The sequence below is a fragment of the Canis lupus genome, chromosome 1 (genome assembly GCF_048164855.1).
Source record: "Canis lupus baileyi chromosome 1, mCanLup2.hap1, whole genome shotgun sequence".
NCBI classification, from domain to species: Eukaryota; Metazoa; Chordata; class Mammalia; order Carnivora; family Canidae; genus Canis; species Canis lupus.
In genome coordinates, this window is record NC_132838.1 from 94,613,902 (window position 1) to 94,632,659 (window position 18,758).

The 18,758-nt window shown below is 39.8% G+C and overlaps 1 protein-coding gene and 1 long non-coding RNA gene across 11 annotated transcripts in view; one reads left to right on the top strand and one right to left on the bottom strand.

Annotated features, from left to right (window-relative positions):
- Positions 1-5,445, bottom strand: part of LOC140641182 (uncharacterized) — a 50,865-nt gene extending 45,420 nt beyond the window's left edge. For 2 of the 4 annotated variants that reach the window (XR_012037720.1, XR_012037701.1), the window contains exon 1: positions 5,251-5,445. This is a non-coding gene — a long non-coding RNA (uncharacterized lncRNA). The remainder of the gene's footprint in view (positions 1-5,250) is intronic. The other 2 variants (XR_012037699.1, XR_012037711.1) reach the window with 2 other exon arrangements.
- PDCD1LG2 (programmed cell death 1 ligand 2) overlaps positions 1-18,758 on the top strand; it is a 93,588-nt gene that overhangs the window by 7,990 nt on the left and 66,840 nt on the right. For 6 of the 7 annotated variants that reach the window (XR_012037627.1, XR_012037622.1, XR_012037612.1 and 3 more), the window contains exons 3-4: positions 5,506-5,574; positions 14,581-14,886. Coding sequence is in view for 3 of the 7 variants with exons in the window: in XM_072840417.1 (XP_072696518.1) it covers positions 5,506-5,574; positions 14,581-14,886 (375 nt within the window). In the remaining 4 variants the exon portion in view is untranslated. Of the gene's footprint in view, positions 1-5,312; positions 5,371-5,505; positions 5,575-14,580; positions 14,887-18,758 lie in introns of those variants that run through there. The other variant, XR_012037628.1, reaches the window with a different exon arrangement.

Genomic DNA, 18,758 nt, shown 5'->3' on the forward strand with positions numbered 1-18,758 from the left:
CCCAAACTCTGGACTACCTGTTATCCAACTGCTTACTAAACATCATCATGGGGATGTCTAGTTGGCATCTCAAACCATATACATGCCAAACATATACTGATTTCTGCTTCTTGATCTGTTTCGGTCTTCTCCAGTTTAAAATGAGTACTTCCATTGCCTTAATGCCTCAAGCCTCAAATCTGGAAATTTTCCTGGATTTGTCTATTTTCATCAAACTTCATATCCAACCTGACAGTAAACCCCATAATGTCTTATTTGAAAAGATAAGAGACATAAGTAAATAGAAGGACATGCTATGTTCATATCTGGAAGACTTAACATCATTAAGATAGCTCTTTACCTCCAGTGGATCTACAGATTCAGTGCAACTCCTATCAAGATTCTAGCTGCCTTTTTGTGTGTGTGTTTGTGGACAAGCTGATCCTAAAATTCATATGGAAATGTAAGGGGGCCAGACTTTCTGTGAAGGAAGCCTGTTAGCTAATCTACATGGCTGCACCCTGAGGGGCAAACTTCTAAGGAACCCACCTCTAGGGCATGGTGTAATCCTTTCCAGAGACCTTGGAAGGCTGGTGCTCTTTGTACATTCATCCTCTGAGTCACTCCAGAGCACCAGTACGTACTGGCAGGAAGCCTTCTAGGTGTCTTGTGTACTGGTTTTTTAAGCAGCTGCCTAGGGGATTTCCCACACCTACATCATCTGACTCCATTGACCAAAAGCTTGAATTACTCCTTTCCAGGGGACTTTGAGAATCAGAGATGTCTCTGGGCAGGCTGCTGCCCCCAGAACACTGAATAAATAGCAGACTGATGTACATACCCCAGTTCTCTCTGTAAGAGAAGCCTCTTTGCTTCTCCTAGAGCTTCAACCTGAGGGGCAGGTTTAAAGTCTTCAAGTTTAAGGTCTTGTACATCTTTAGTGGCCTGCAGAGATGCTCTCAAGGACCACAGGCTATAGATGCCATCTTGGTGCTCTCCCTCTGCCTTGCTTCCGCTCACCAGCATGATCCAGCAGAAGGCTTGTATTAGTCATCAGGGTCCCAGATTTTTGTGACTGCTACCCAGAGAATACTCTAGATTGCTTGGCCCTGCTGGCCAATAGGACTTACACTTCCAGCCCACAGGACTGTACTATTTGCATACTTTCACTAGCTGTTGCCTAAGGATCTGACTTTCAACCACCCTGAATCTAGGTGTAAGATCCTGCTCTTTGGGCTACTGACAGGTCTTGGCACATCCTCCACTACTGGGAGCTATTAAAAATAGAATCGGCTGCTTGGACAAGCACAAAGGTTTGCAAGACAACCAAGAGCTGAAGCAGGGTTGAACAGCAAGTTTCATCTTGTATACGAGACCAATTCTTCAAGACTGGGAGAAGTAGTTGTTTCATCTACTGTGTAGAAACACAGAGAATCAGGCAAAATGAAGAAACTGAGGAATATATTCCAAAGTCTTCAATAAAGAGTATTAGAAATATTGGATAGCCACACTCAAAAGAATGAAACTGGACTACTCTTTTATACCATACACAGAAATTAATTCAAAATGGATTAAAGATTTGAATGTAAGACCTGAAACCAAAAAAGTCCTAGAAGAAAACCCAGGCGATGAGCTCCTTGACATTGGACTTGGTGATGATTTTTGAATCTGGCACCAAAAGTAAAAACAACAAAAACAAAAATTAAAAGTTAGGATTGTGTCAAAATAAAAAGCTTCTGCACAGCAAAGGAAATCATCAATAAAATTAAGTTAACCTACTACATGTGAGAAAATATTTGCAAATCATTTATCTGATAAAGGATTAATATCCAAAATATCTAAAGCACTCATACAACTTGGGACACCTGGGTGGCCCAGTGATTGAGTGTCTGCCTTCGGCTCAGGTCATGATCCTGGGGTCCTGGGATTGAGTCCCACATTGGGCTCCCAGTGGGGATCCTGCTTCTCTCTCTACCTATGCCTCTGCCTCTTTCTCTGTGTCTCTCATGAATAAATAAATAAAATCTTTCTAAAGAAAAAAAAAAAAAGAACTCCTACAACTCAGTAGTAACACATATACAACAGAGTCAAAATAAAAATGGGTAGAGGATCTGAGTAGACATTTTTCAAAAAAAAAAAAAAGACATACAAATAACTAACAGGTACATGAAAAGATGTTCAACATCAGTAATCATCAAGGAAATGCAAATCAAAACCACCATGAGATATCACCTCACACTTGTTAGAATGGCTAGTATTGAAAAGACAAGAAATAACAAGTGCTGGTGAGGATGTGGAGAAAAGGAAACCCCTGTGGACATTGGTGAGATTCTAAGTTGGTATAGCCACTATGGAAAACAGTATGGAGGTTCCTAAAAAAAATTTTTAAGCTACCATATGATCCAGCAATTCCACTTCTGGGTATTTATCTGAAGAAAATGAAAATGCTGGGCAGCCCAGGTGGCTTAGTGGTTTAGTGCTGCCTTCAGCCCAGGATCCGATCCTGGCGGCCCAGGATCGAGTCCCACGTCGGGCTCGCCGCATGGAGCCTGCTTCTCTCTCTGCCTCTCTCTGTGTGTCTCATGAATAAATAAATAAAATTTAAAAAAAAAAAAAAAGAAAAGAAAATTAAGATGCTAACTCAAAAAGATATATACACCCCATGTTCATTGCAGTATTATTTACAATAGCCAAAATATGAATCAACCTAAATGTGTGTGTGTATAATGGAATATTGCTCAGCCAAAGAAAGAATGAAATTTTGCCATTTGCAGCAACATGGATGGACCTCAAGGGCATTATACAAAGTGAAATAAGTCAGAGAAAGACAAATACTATATGATTCAGTTAAATGCAGAATCTAAAACAAGCAAACATACAAACTAAGCTCATAGATACAAAGGACAGATTGGTGGTTGCCAGAGGTAGGAATTTAGGGGGTGGGAAAATGGGTAAACTGGTTTCATTTTATTTCTAGTTTTTTAAAAAAGTTGAAAAAAAAAAAGCAGAACTTCTTGGAGAAAGGTTAATTGAATGCTTGGGGAGCAGAGACATGATCAGCTTAAGGCAATTTGTACAGAAAGCAAACAAACTTCCCAAGATTAATAGGATTGTGTGAAAAGGAAACAGAGGCTTCCTTGAAGGGTCTTCCAGTGGCTGAAATTATGATTTAGGCTATAAAAGAAAAATTATTATCATTCATCAAAATGGATCAGAGACCTAAATATAAGAACTAAAGCTATAAAACACTCAGAAGAAAGTAGGCATAAATATTTGTAACCTTGGATTTGGCAATGGTTTTCTTCAATATGACACCTTAAGGATACGCAATAGAAGAGAAAATAGATAAATTGGGTTTCATAAAAATTAAATTAATTTGTACTTTAAATTACATTAAAATATTTGTGCTTCAAAGAACACTATCAAGAAACCAAAAAGACAATTTGAAGAATGAGAGAAAGTACTTAAACATTATATATTTGATAAACAATTTGGCAATTTCTCAAAAAATTAAACACAGAGTTACCATTTAACCAAACAATCCCACTCCTACAAGTCCAAGAGAATTGAAAACATATCTACACAAAAACTTGTACATGAATGTCTATAGCAGCATTATTCATAAAAGCCAACAAATAGAAACAACCAAATGTCTGTCAACTGATGAATGGACAAACAAGATGTGGTATATTCATAAAATAAAATAGCATTCATTCATAAAAAGTAATGAAGTACTGATATGTGCTAAAATGTAAGTGAATCTTGAAAATATTAAACTCAGTAGGAGAAGCTAGATTCAAACGGCTACATAGTGTATGATTCCATTTTTATGAAATATCCAGAATAAGCAAAGCCATAGAGACAGAAAGTACGTTGGTGTCTGCCAGAAGTTGGAAGAAGAGGGAAGGGGAATTGGGAAATTTCTGTCGATGGATAGGAGGTTCCTTTTTGCGGTAATGAGAATGATACAAAATTAGATAATGGTATGGGTTTCACAATTCTGTGAATATACTGAAAACCACTGAATTGTACCACTGAATTGTCCGTATTTTAAATGTATATATATTTTATACATATTTATTATTTATATATTTTCATATATACATTTGTACACACATACATCCTTTATTGTATGTCAATTATACTTTGATAAGGCTGTTGGAAAAAATAAATTTAAAGAACAAATAGGGCAGCCCGTGTCGCTCAGTGGTTTGGTGCCTCCTTTAGCCCAGGTTGTGATCCTGGACACCCGGGATCGAGTCCCACGTCGGGCTTCCTGCAGGGAGCCTGCTTCTCCCTCTGCCTGTGTCTCTGCCTTTCTCTGTGTGTGTGTGTGTCTCTCATGAATAAATAAAATCTTAAAAAATAAATTAAAAAAGAACAAATATATATTTGTATGTAATCTATACCTTTCTACAGACCACTTCTCATCTCTGCTAGTGCCACCACTCAATCCAAACTATTATCTCTGTAAAAACATTCCTCACCTATCATCCTGCTTCTAGTCTTATCCAACCCAATGTCCTTCTCAAGAGTCTATTGTTCACACCAAAGCTGAGTCCTATTTTAAAAATGTAATGAGATCATGTCATTCACCTGATCCAGGACTTCTGTTGGCTTTCCATCACACTCAGAGATGCTCTGCTTTTACCAGATTTAGATATATGGCTCCAGCCAATTTCCCTTGGAGAAATGATTTCATGGCTAATAAAATTTTGAAAGCCTCTTTGAGAACAGAATAGCTGACAGTGGTGTATCTTGTCCCTTTTGCCTCAACCACAAGAAGTCCTGGGATGGGAAAAAGCATGAGAGCGAGGGTGGAAGCATAGTAGGAGGTGTAATGGGACCAAGGTCGAACACCCACTCAATGTAGACAGTTTTGTGCTCTCCCCGTCTAAACTTGTAAGTAACAGATAGTTCACATAATGGGCAAACTCTAACAAAACACTCAAAAGAGCTGGACACTTTCCTGCTCAGGCAAATACCAAGTGTTCATTCAGAATCGAGCTCTGTTCTACTGAGCACTGTCCTTGAATATCTGACTCCCAGAGCTCAAGTCCACCTGACGAAGTTGGTGTGCATTATTCATTTGGTAGTCATTTGCTTTTCAAGCATCCACTACTGAAAAAACTATGGAAGGCTTTGTGAAAGAGACAGAGTTTCGGATAATCACCAGTATGGGTTATTCATGAGAACTGGTTCAGTTCATAGTCAGAAAAGGAAGAAGAGATTCTAATTTGGATTGATAAAGAACAACCTGCTTCCTCTTACCTCATCTCCCATCTCTAGGCAACCGGCTTTTAACTTGACTTCCAGGGGCTCTGCTGTACCCCAATCTACCACTGCCAAGACGACCAAGAGGCAGGAGACTAGGGTACAGTGGAGCTCCTGGTAGGGAAGTTATAACTTATCTTCCAGGGGCTCGTTGACGAGTCATTTCCCTGTTTTCAGGAAGGAGTGAATCAAGAAATCATGAGACCCAGCAAAACTGCAGCAGACCCTGAGACTTTCAATTGTTTATTTCAGATCGGGTACAGAACATGTTCCTCCTCCTGCTAATTTTGAGCCTGGGAGTGCAGCTTCACCAGACATCAGGTAAGAAAGAGCCAAAGGAGGGACCTGAGGAAGAGGAGTAGGTAGTTGCCCCTAGCTGAAGCCGATAATGAGAATGAGGTCCTCAGGCTGAAGGATTTCTTTGAAAGCAAGTGCAATTACTGTCTGTTACATGCACAATAAAAAGAGTGGTGCCCAGGGTGGCCTGTGCTTGCCTGTATCCTTGTCTTACAGAAACAATAACCATATGGCAGATGAGGAAACTGGAATTCAGAAAAGGTATTTAATTTACCCAAGATGACGCAGCCGATAGGTGGCACAGCAAGGTTCCTACACAACTAATGTCCTTAGAACCTTAGAACCATCATCATGCTACGGTGATGATGATAATCAAGCATGGCAGAGAAGCCCTCATCTTCCCACTTTGGAGTGGGTTTTTGGAGTTAAATTTGATGACAGACATGTATTGAATGTTGATAATGGGCATTCACAAAACCAAAAAGTACGTTGTGATGAATTCTGTTTAAGAACTAACCAAAGGTAAACTATAAACATATTGTATCTTGCTTTCTCCTCGAATTTAGAATTCTTCATTTCTTCCCACTATACAGTATCCGGATAATATTAGTTCAAATATTAAATACCTGCCTAAATTGGACTGCCTTCTCTTCAAGGTTTTTGTTTGTTTGTTTGTTTGTTTGTTTGGTAAGTCTTATCATTTCATGTCTTCCTAAGTAAGGAGTTTTAACTTCAAAGATTTCTTACAGAAGCAACCTGAGGGAAGAAAAGTAACAAAAGGATCTGAGGACTGATAAGAATGCTTACTCCTGGGGAAGGGAAGAGATCTGGGATGAGGATAAAAACTACAATCTTTTTTTTTTTTTTAAAGATTATTTATTCACAAGAGACAGAGAGTCAGAGACACAGGCAGAGGGAGAAGCAGGCTCCATGCAGGGAGCCCAACGTGGGACTTGATCCCGGGTCTCTAGGATCACACCCTGGGCCGAAGGCGGCACTAAACTCTTGAGCCACCAGGGCTGCCCTAAAAGCTACAATCTTAACCATTATGTTTCCCAGGTCTTTTTCTTTTTTGACAAGAAATATACATTAAAAGAAGTATTATACCCTTGCCTAGCTATTAAAAGAAATACAGTTTTACTTGTATAAGAAAAATATAAATCTTAAAATATAAGAATTCCTTTAAAAAGAATGCTTTAAAAGGCATATGAAGGCAATCAGGCTATGGCATCCAGTGCCCGAGGAGAGCCATGGCTGTCAGGGTGGCCACGCAGATGGCCTTGCATTCCCTGGTCATTCCCTTACTCTGCTTGTTCACCCCTAAATTTGCACCTCTCTTTGAGAAGGAAAAAAAAGATAACATGAATTGAAGGGATTTAATTCCTTATTACCCTCTCTATGTAAATTTCTAAATTTTAAAAAGAATGCTTGAAACAGCATTGTTAGTCCTTCCAAAAGAGCCCAAAACAACCAAATGCCCATCAACAGGATAATGCATAAATTGTGGTATATTAACCGAATGGAAAAATATACAGCATGAAAATAAATTAATTACAAAAATAATACACCTACATTTAAGAGTCTTAACAGCATAATATCGAGTTAAAAAGAACACAAAAAATCAAGCACAGAAGGCAACATATAGTACAATGTCCTTTTTATAAACAATATATTGCTTAGGTATCTATGATAAAGCTTAGAAATAAGCCAGATATTAAGAAACACAATATACAGGATGTTGATTACCTTTGGTGAAGGAAGTAGACCTATGTCATTAGTCATGTACTGGTTCTTGGGGTAGGTAGTAGATTCACAGATGTCTTCATTTTATTTGATTTGACCATCTGTTAAAATTTTTCTGTATTTAAACTTTTATGTTGTAAAAGATACCACAGGTACAGGAAATCACATGAAACAAGTATAAAGCGTCATGTTATCGTAAGGTGAACACTTGTAACCGTCACCCATGTCAAGTAGTAGGACTGTATCAGACTTCTCTGAAACCCTTTATCTGCCCTGTCCTACATAGCCTCATTCTCATAACACTGTACTATCTACCCTTTTCTCCATTAAAAAAATTTCTTAAATATTACTAAGAGAAATCTTAGTAAGCACTCAACAAGATAGGTTCTTCATAGTTTCAGAATCAATGAATACAGTTATCACTCATTTTAAAGGCTCTCTAAGGGGATCCCTGGGTGGCGCAGCGGTTTGGCCCAGGGCGCGATCCTGGAGACCCGGGATCAAATCCCACGTCGGGCTCCCGGTGCATGGAGCCTGCTTCTCCCTCTCCCTCTGCCTATGTCTCTGCCTCTCTCTCTCACTGTGTGCCTATCATAAAAAAAAAAAAAAAAAAAAAAAAAAACTATTAAAAAAAAAAGACTCTCTATATTTCACCAGACATGCTGTGACTTAGTCCTTTATTGAGAGAAATCAAGTTGCTATAAGTGTTTATGTATAGATTTTTGTGAAGAATATGGGTTTTCATTTCACTTGAGTGAATACCTAGCAGTAGCACTGCTGGACCATGTGGCAAGTATATATTTAACTTTATAAGAAATCACCAAACCTTTCGATAGTGGCTAGACTATTTTTGCATTCCCAGCAAAGTATGAGAGCTCTAATTATTCCACATTCTTGGCAGCACTTGGTATTGACACTGTTGTGTTTTTTAAAGTCATCCTAATAGGTGTGTAGAAGTATCTCTAGTTTAATTTGCATTCCCCTAATATCTAGGGATGATAAGCATATTTTCACATGGCAATTGGACATCCATATATCTTCTCTGGTAAAGTTTGTGTTCAACTATTTGACCATTTTTAATTGGTCTGTTTATTTTCTTATTAAGTCTTTAGAGTCTTTTATCAGATTGTGATATGCAAATATTTTCTCTCAGTCCATGGCTTATCTTTTCATTCTCTTGACAGTGTCTTCTGGACAGCAAAGATTTTAAATTTGGTAGAATCCAGTTTATCTTCTTTTTTCTTGTGTGGATTGTGCTTTCGGTGTCATGTCTAAGAACTCTATGTAGCCCAGGCTCTCAAAGATTTTCCTATGTTTTCTTTGAAACACTTTGTAGTTGTACATTTTATATTTAGGTTTATAATCCATCTTGAGCTAATTATCATAGAAGATATAAAGTATATGTTAAAGGTCACTTTGTGTGTGTGTGTGTGTGTGTGTGTGTGTGTGTGATGTCCAGGTTCTTTAGCCTCGCTTGTTGAAAAGACTTTCCTTTCCTCATTGAATTGCCTTTACATGTTTGTCAAACATCAATTGGCCATATTTGTGTGGGTCTATTTCTAAACTCCATTCTTCAATCTGTTCTTTGTGTATATATTTTCACTCATAGCACACTCTTCTGATTTCTATAAAATTATAATTCTTTTTTTTCTATATTTTTATTTCAAAACCTAAGGACATCTTGTAACCCAGGTACTTTTAAGAGGAAATAGTCATTTCTGTACTTTGTCATGTCTTGCAGGAAAAGTAACCCCAATCATAATTCCATTTATTGATTTTTTTTACTTCTTTCTTCATTCTCCAAAGAAGTTAAAAACCAGGGGCTCATAAGAATATGGTGATGCTTGAGGTCACTCTGGGGTGGGGAGCACACCCTGAATCCCTCCTCTTAACCCACCTTCAGCTGTAAAACGACTTCTTCAGGTCCCTGAGGTATACAAAACAGAATCAGGTTCAGATTTCTAAGAAATGAGACATGCCCTGCAGTATTCCTACAAAGAGGAGCAGATGGGTCAGGTGTCCAGAACAGGCTTCTACCCTAAACTAGGAACTAAAGTTTTCTCAAGACTATGATTGTGTAAAACAGCCCCCACCTTTCAAGTTCATTAAATATGGAGTCTGAAAAAAACTTCAGCTTCTGTTATTAAATGGAAAAAAAAGTATAAAATTAGCTTAAAGGGGAAGCTATCTTGGGAGGTAATGCAAATGATTTGTTTTGTGTTTCTGGAGATGTGCCAGGTACTGACTCTTATTGATGCTTGATTGCAAATAAAATACACAATTTCCCTAAGAACTTTCAAGAAGGCTCCATCATTACTCAAACCAGCTGCTTTAATCTGTTTAAAGAAACTGCATTTATGAATTTTGTGTGCCCTGGCCAAATTTGTTACCCTTTAATTTAGTCAGGGGGCCCAAATGAATGGGAATACCTGCTTTGTTTTGGATTTGTCTGCCTAATTATATAGTTGTGGAAACTTTTCAATTTTCTCCTTTGTCTTATAACTTAAGGAGTTTAGTGCTAGGTTGAAGCTTAATTAGTAACCCCTGATTTCAAGCTATATTACAAAGGTATAGTCATCAAAACAGTATGGTATTGGCAGAAAAACAGACACATAGCTTACATAGCTCAATCAAACAGAATAAAGAGCTCAGAAATAAATACACACACACATACACATACCCCACACGTATTTTCCTTAGCATAAAGCTGAAAAGTCTATCTATCTCATTTTGGATGTACTATATACATGCCAGTGGATATATGGTCATATCTGTAGAGATGTTCATACAGGCTTTCAAGACACAGAGATATGAACTGGAATCCCAACCTCATGAGGTACCACTCTTTGACCTTGGGCAAGTTGTATCACTTCTGTAAGCCTGAGTTTCACTACCCGTAAGATAGGCATAGTAACTCTACCTTGCAAAGTTGGGGAACATTGAATGAGATGATGATATAAAGATGACCCCAATGTCTTGCTCATTGTGTTTAATAAATGTTAACTATTACTCTACTTCCCAGTAACAGCCCAAATGCAGACTAGTGTCATAACTCTGATTCTCAGACATTAATGTGCACATGAGCTATCTCAACTTGTGGAAATGTGCAGTCTGCTTCTCTAGGTCTAAGGCAGGGCCTGACATTCTAAAGCCCTCTCAGGTGAAGCTGAGGATGCTTTGAAAGGCAGGATAATAAAAGACATTTGTGTATGCAGGTGTTTCATCTAATCGATAGTTCTCAATACTCTGCACATTAGAAGCCTCCAAGGAGATTAAAAAAAAAAAATTTAATGCTGGCCTCAAAAAAGAACTAGAATTTATATTTAAAGGATCCAAGGTGGGGCCTGGTATTTTTTTTTTAAAGCCTCCCAGGTGATTCCAAAGATGGCCAAAGTTGAGGTGTTCTGATTAATGATTCTGATGTGCATCCAAGCTTGAGAAAAATACCTTCACGCAGTTGTTTGCAAGAGTGTTTTTATTTCCTCTGTAATTTGCAGTAAGTAAGAATAATTTAGGATCTTAAAAGTATATTGCATTCCCTGAACTCGTTTTTCTGGAGTAATCAAGCTCACAGCTTGGCATGTCTTAGAAGCTTTAATTGAGGCAAAATTACACCAAATAACATCCTCTAGTTATTCTGAGCTACTCAGATATTTGATTCATGTTTGCTAATTGCTCTTTCCTCTTATGAACATTAGATAAAAAATATCACCTGTACAACCCCTGTACACATATTCTCACAAAGGAGAAAAGCAAGCAGAAAATGGATTTTTGTCAAAGGCCCAGAGCATAAAGAGGGAAGTTCTGCTGTCTGCTAGGGGGAGTTCCAGAGGAAGTTACAGACTTTCTCTCTCTCATGAGAAGAAAGCCTAAGTGTGGTAAATAAATTTGCTAGATAAATTCAATAGAGGCAACACCCAAAGTCCTCTGACATTTGTTATATCTCAGCCTCAGCAACTGAAGTTCCTTGCAAGTCCCATTTCTCTTCCCTGTTTCCTGCTGTATCATGTATACTAATAATTAAAAAAATAGAAGAAGAGCAAAAGTGAATTCCTGAACCAGACACATAGATGACGATTACTATGTATTTGATGAATGAGTAAGTAAATATTCCCCCTTAGGCCAGAGTGGATTTGGTAGCAGGTAGCTCTGTCTTGGTTAAAAGGGGGATTTAATAACTCAAAGTTTGTAGATGATCCTTATCAGAAGGGGATCTACCCTCAAGAAGGTCCTATCCCGGAGACCCAGAGTGAAAGTTATTACAAGTGGATGTCATGAAATGGAATTATGCAGGAAATTTGGAAGCACAAATCTCTTTTCACATGCATCATCCCACAATCTTCTCAACCTGTCTAAGCAAATGCAAGTGTGATCAGCAGTGTTTTACAAAGAAGCACTCATAGTATAGACCTGTCCCCACCCCATCCTGCACAAAGAATTCTGGACAGATGTGAACTCTTTTCTGTACTAGAGATTTGTTAGAAAGACACACTAATGTTCTAGTGATGGTTAAAACAGGGATTACAGGGCAGCCCCGGTGGTGCAGCGGTTTAGCGCCGCCTGCAGCCCAGGGCGTGATCTGGAGACCTGGGATCGAGTCCCACGTCAGGCTCTGCATGGAGCCTGCTTCTCCCTCTGCCTGTGTCTCTGCCTCTCTCTCTCTCTCTCTGTGAATCTTTATGAATAAATAAATAAAATCTTAAAAAAAAAAAACAACAGGGATTACAGGCAAAACCCAAAAACTTGCCGGTTTATTCTTGATAAATCTCAAGTTGGGCATAACTATAAAATGTACTGTGTGATGATTAAGAATGCCAGTTTGTGCAACATGGGCAAGTTGCAGTTTGATGAGAGGGAAGTATGTTAGGTTCATGCTTTCTTTTCTCTCTTTCTGCCATTTGCCAAACCCTTAACTAGAACTTATATGTACTAGGCACTAAAGATACTAAAAGTCAACCTGGTCACTGCCTTCAAAGTCTCACAGGATTGTAGGAAGAGAAACTCAAGTCAGAAGAGAATTGCGATGTGAATCATTCAAGCAACAGGAAACCCAAAATTTACTTATACTGTAAAATCTATTGCCCAGGGGCACCTGGGTGGCTCAGTCAGTTAAGCATCTGCCTTTGGCTCAGGTCAGGATCCCAGGTCCTGGGATTGAGTCCTGCTCTGCATGAGCTCTCTGCTCAGCAGGGAGTCTGCTTCTCCTTTCCCTCTGTTGCCTCCACCCGCCAACCTCCCCCCTCCCCCAACTTGTGTTCTCTCTCAAGTTCCCTCTCTCAAATAAATTCTTTTTAAAAATCTATTGCTCAGGATGATCATGGAATGGGCTGTCTTGGTTAATAAAATATCATGGTTAATAAAGAATGGCCAGGTGTTGCGTATACAGACCACTTTCCCCAGAATTATAACAGGGTACAAAAGAAAGGAACCAATGTTTGCTGAGCACCTACCACCTGCCAAAATAAGGCACTTCACACATACCATTTTGTCTAAGTTTCACCACAATACTTAGAGGCAGATATTAACCTTGCACCTTTATACATAAAGAAGCAGAGACTCACAGAGCTAAACGTTACATTCAAGATCAAAGGACTCATAATCATGATCCAGTTGATCTATCACTAAACCCCGTGCTCTTACCATATCACTTTTTATGATGGTAAAAACTCCTTGAATAGTGTATGCTTAGAAGCCATCCACAAATATTTGTTGAATGGACGTTTTGACCAATTAAATGAATGAATGAATGAAGTAAGCTCTCCTGAATATAATTTGATCTAATCTTTTGTCATGATTCAGAAATTAGTTTAAGATCTTGCTGCACCTCGGTCATAATGAATATCCATTCCTTAATGATAGAGGCGGCCTAATTTTTTACAGTTTCTCACAGTGTATTTATGCACCTTTATTAGTTTTACTTTGCTCTACCACTCTTCATGCCATTGTTTTTATAAATTCTTTAAAATCAACTCAACTTTTATTCTTTGAACAAAATGGTATACCCCTATGATAAATGGAAAACCCGTATCACTGTTACTAGTAAATAGAAGATATAGCAAAAATAAATGTGATGAAAGCAGTATTATTATTTTTTTTGAAAGCAGTATTATTAAATTCTACCCAGATATCTACAGTATCTGCCTGAGAGCTTTCTGCTTTATTATAAGGAGAAACAGCCATTGTTTGGAGGTGTGAGAACCTAATTGCAAGTTATATGTTACTTGGAGGATTGAAACAGAATTGAAGAGGAAATAAATTCCTCTCTGAATAATTCAGTTCCCTCAGGCCTTAATTCTACCCTCTATAAAATTATTTTGCATGTTTCATATATGCCTCATGTTTTGGGAAATACTGTTGCAGTGGAAACTATAGATTTTTAAATCAAACATTTAACTGACTCTGAATTTTAACTTTACTAACCGTATGTCCTGGCATGAACCTCTTTGAGCCAATTTCCTCAACTGTAAAACAGTAATAATAATACATATTTCATGGTTGTATTTTCAGGATTAAGTGATGTAGTTATAAAGACTAGGCCTAGCACAGGGTGGCGGGCAATGAGGAGGATACTTGATGGGATGAGCACTGGGTGTTATATGTTGGCAAATTGAATTTAAATTTTAAAAAAATAAAAAAAAAAAAGAGAATAAACACTTTTAAAAAAAAGAGCCTAGCACAGTACCTGGTGTATAATAGGTCTTAGTTCTATTCTTCCCTTCTCCTAATTGACAGAAAAGAAGAAGCTTGTCCAGTGGGTTTGTATTATGCAGTGGTTAAGGGCACTTGGAGCTTAGCAATACCTAGGTCTGATCCTGGCTACTTTTCTGTGCCTCAGTTTCCTTTTCTAAAAAGAAGATGGCTCTGCTTTGATGACTTTCTGGGAAGGCTGAATGAGACGGTGTGTTGGCAGAAGACTAACACATTGTAAGAGCTCAACAAATGGTTATTCTTATTACTACCACTCATGAGAGGAGGTAGTATTTGACAGGGATGATATAATTTGATCCATATGGAGAAAATGAGCCTGGATAATAGGAGGCAGGATGGCAATGGGCTGCACTGGTGGGGTGTGTTGAGAGGAGAGAGGTATCTTAAAACAGCAGATCAGGAGTTCCACGGTTGCCCGGACAGACCAGGGTGCAGGAGGGAAAGGAGCCTGAAGGAGTGCCCAGCTGATGACAGGTGTCCCCTGGGCCACAGGGATGGGATGGGCCTCCTCAGCTCCCACTCTGTACAGAACTGAGATGTAAAGGCAGATAGTGGGAGAATTTCTTGTGTTTTGTTCAGCTCTATTCACAGTGACGGTCCCTAAGGAACTGTACACAGTAGACTCTGGCAGCAATGTGACCCTGGAATGTCACTTTGACACTGGAGATCCTGTGGAACTCAGAGACTTAAAGGCCAGTTTGCAGAAGATGGAAAACAATACATCCTTGCACAGTGAGAGAGCCACCTTGCTGGGGGAGCAGCTGCCCCTGGGGAAGGCCTTATTCCACATCCCTCACGTCCAAGTGGCGGATGCAGGGCAGTATCGTTGCCTCATCCTCTATGGAGTCGCCTGGGACTACAAATATCTGACTCTGAAAGTCAAAGGTGAGTTGTTTCAAGGACTGGAATCTGTGGAGGCATTAGTGCAAGCAAAAACCCAGAGGATAGGGCAGCCCTGATGGCACAGTGGTTTAGCGCCGCCTGCAGCCTGGGGTGTGATCCTGGAGACCCAGGATCGAGTCCTGCTTCTCCCTCTGCCTCTGTCTGCCTCTCTTTCTCTCTGTGTCTCTCATGAATAAACAAATAAGAACCTTAAAAAAAAAAAAAAAAAAACCCGGGAGGATGGTTACAGGGAAACAGGGCTATCTTAGAGAAAAACGGAAGCACCTTCCCAGAGAGATTTTTTTAGCATCTGAGTATAAAGCAGCTGATGTGAAAGGAAAATAGGGTCAGGAGTATGGATGTATGGATCAGGTATGGATCTAGAGGGAAGGCAGGAAATGGGTCCCTGAAAGACAAGAGGGTGCCAAAGAGAAGCTTTGCCTTGCTCAAGGTTCTCCCAAGGATCAACACTGACTCAATCACTCAGCTCCTCTTTAAACCATGGTTTGCCGACCATTAATGGATTAAAGTATCAATTTAGTGAGTAGCAACTGGGTGAGTGTCTTTTCCCAAATGAATAGACATGATCAGAAGGTGTCACATAGTAGGGGTGAGTGTCATTTTGTGAAACTCCTGTTTCAGAGGAGCGCGTTTTTGTGTGTGTGTGTGTTGGATTGTGATATAAAATATTATTTTTTTCACTCTGGGTCATAGTCTAAAAAGTTTGGAAAACACTGCTCTAGTCCAAGCTTTCCATATTGCAAATGAAGCAGCCGGAGCCCAGAGAAGGGAAGGCGGGAGCTGGGGGAGCCCAGGTAAGTCAATAGCTGTCCTCATTCCTCTGGATTAAGGGCTTTCCTCACAACACAAGCCAAGAACCTAAATCTGAAGAGAATCTTCAAGTTTGTGTTTGTTTTGGAAAAAGACCATTTTGGGAAAGACCAGCAAGTTTATAAGACTTTGCCAGCTTGTGTTTTCAGCCTGCTCTGACTGTTCTGGGTTTTCTCTGTCTCCTCCCAGTCCCACTCGTGAAGCCTCAGAGGATCTGTTCTGTCTTCTGGAAAGTCCATAGACTTTGGTCCCCAAAGACCATTGGTTGACCTTGGCAGCAATGTTGTGACTTTGTGATCTGACACAAAAGAAGGATAAACCAAGAGGGTGAGACATGAGGGTGAATGGTGTTTTCACCTATGACCTTGGGCAGGTTATGTCACCTTTACAACCTGACATTTTTCTTATTTGTAAAAGGCTAGCCACAGTAGCACCTACCACAGAGGATTATTGTAAAAGTTAGAAGAGATAATGAACATAAAGAACTGAGGCAGGTGGTGAGTGTCCGGAGAGCTGGTTCAAAGACTTCCTCTCACCTCAAGACTCAATGAATCATCAAGAGAGTCATTAGCCTGGATGTAATTGCCTTCTGTCTTAATTGCATTTCCTCCATCCAGAACTGGGATGAACTCCAGAACTTTGAAGTTAGTCTGATTTCAATTAATGGGAGGAAAGTGGGCTCTCCATTCTCATGATCCCTTAATGTATTCAGTATCTGCACCCCTAATTCACCGCCTCCATGTTTGTTAACCTCTGTTTGCATCTAGCTGTATGCATCTAGGGTCTCTGGGCAACTCAGGGGCCCATCCTGCCACTCTCTCTCCAGCTGAGGGCTGCCCTTCATTCCTGGGAAGCCACTCTGCCAGCTTCATCAACTGGAGCAGAGATGGCTCAAGTGTGGAATCGGTTTATTCTTTAAATCATACTTACTTATTCTTTAAATCCTCGATGGCTTTCCAACTACAGCATATGAGGATCACAAGACTTTCTGAGAGGTTGCAGGGGCACAGGCAGTTTTAGGAAATGAGTTTCTGATTCTTCATCTTCCCCATGTATTCTTTTCCCAAAATGAGTGTGCCTGAGAATAAGCCTTCCAGGCAAGGCTCTAGGGCTTCCCCTAACACACTTCCTCTTTTATCATTGCCTTCTTCCACTTCATAAAAAAGGGTGCCTCTCACCCATCATGAATGTGGCACATTGCTTGGAGTGTAGAAAACTTCCATAGTGCTAAGCAGAAGAGCGATTAGAAATATTGATACCTTATCAAACTGTAATGACTAACAAATCATCCTGCAAGATAAGTGATGCCAAATTCTGTTTTCAACAAAGTTGAAGGAGGCCCTAGTAACATTTAAGAGCTGATGGTAAAATATAAAGTAGGATTCTTTTTTTGCTGTATAAATTATAAGGCTTTTAAGAATGCAATGACATAATTATAACAAGACTGCTTCCACTGGCACTAGTTTATACGAGTAAGTTTCCTTAGCCCTTCTTGCTGTAAAAGTGGAAAAATTGAAACAGAATCGAAGCTGATCTTGTATCATTCCAACCACAGCCACATGCATCCTCAGATTATGGACAAATAAAAAAAGAGAGCCCCATCCATCCTCTTAAGGGATACAGTTCCAGAAAATTTTATCTTTTATGTTTAATCATTATCAATATTCATAATATTTTACATTTTGATTTTACGTGTACTGATAATAGAGATTAGATTTCGGTGCAGAAGGAAACTTTGAACACTTGAAGCCTTGTGATCATGAGTGAAACAATCCCAATAAGCTAAACGTATTTTGTTGTTGCAAAGAAACATAAGGATAAGCAATAAAAGAGCTTTCTAACATGTTGAGTTAGGATAAAATCCTATAGAAAAAGTGGAATGGGAACTGAGGCTCATGGAATGGTACGGTGTGAAACAGAGCGTAAAGCTCCGACCATTACAGGACGATTTTTATATGTATGTTTCCATGGATGGTGGTGTGTATAAAAGATACCTTCTTTGATACCCAGACAGCATTAGGTACATATGTAAGAGTGAAATCATTGTTTTACTTAAAATATAAATGTTTATAAAGCACTAAACATTATATATTTTTCCAATATAGACACTTAGGAAAAATTTTAAGAACCAACCTAATAAATGTGTGAAAGGATGTATACTGTGTCACCACCTTTTAGGAGGAATGCAAGAAAACCCAGGAAAAGTTCAAGACCATCACCTGAGAGAATTTTACCCTGATCAGGGGGTCTCAGGAGGAAGCGTGGGGCATCTGGCTCCTCAGTTAGGATTTGCTTCAGTGAAACAGGACTGGAGAAAGGATGTGCTTTTTCCTTAAAATGCCTGCTTGATGACATGAACTTGAAAGTAGGTTTATAGCACCGTCTTTGATATCTGGGTGGCAGTTCATATTAAATACAGGGGAAAGAGGACTAATTTTTCAAAAGCACAGGAAAAGCAATACTAGGTAGAATGGCTAGAGAGTCTAGAAGACTTGGTTTTTTTTTTTTTTAAGATTTTACCTATTTATTCATGAGAGAGACAGAGAGAGAGGAAGAGACACAGGCAGCGGGAGAAGCGGGCTCCCTGTGGGGAGCCCCACGCGGGACTCGATCCCAGGATCGAGGGATCATGGGATCCTGAACTGAAGGCAGGTGCTCAACCACTGAGCCACCCAGGCGCCCTAAGACTCAGGTTTCTGGCAGGCAGCTTGCAAGTACCCAACTCTGAGTGACCTGTCAGAGGGAAGGTAGGGAGCGTGGCTGAAGAGAAGAGTCCCGGGGCCCTGGAGAGGCCAGGAAGCCCAGCGCCTAAGCCCACAGGCTGACCTCTGGCCCCTGCAAAGGATCCCAGACAGACACAGAACGGGTCCTGAGAACAGAAGGGCCAAACCCACCTGAAGGCACTGGCAGGACATGAGGAGGGGGATGGGAGGGTGCCAATCCACTCTTCCCCCTGACTGGACTGAGGCTCACAGAAGCATTTCAAAGCAAAGAAGAGGCCCCCGTTGTATGGGAGTCCGAAGGAGGACTTAGAACAGAGCTAG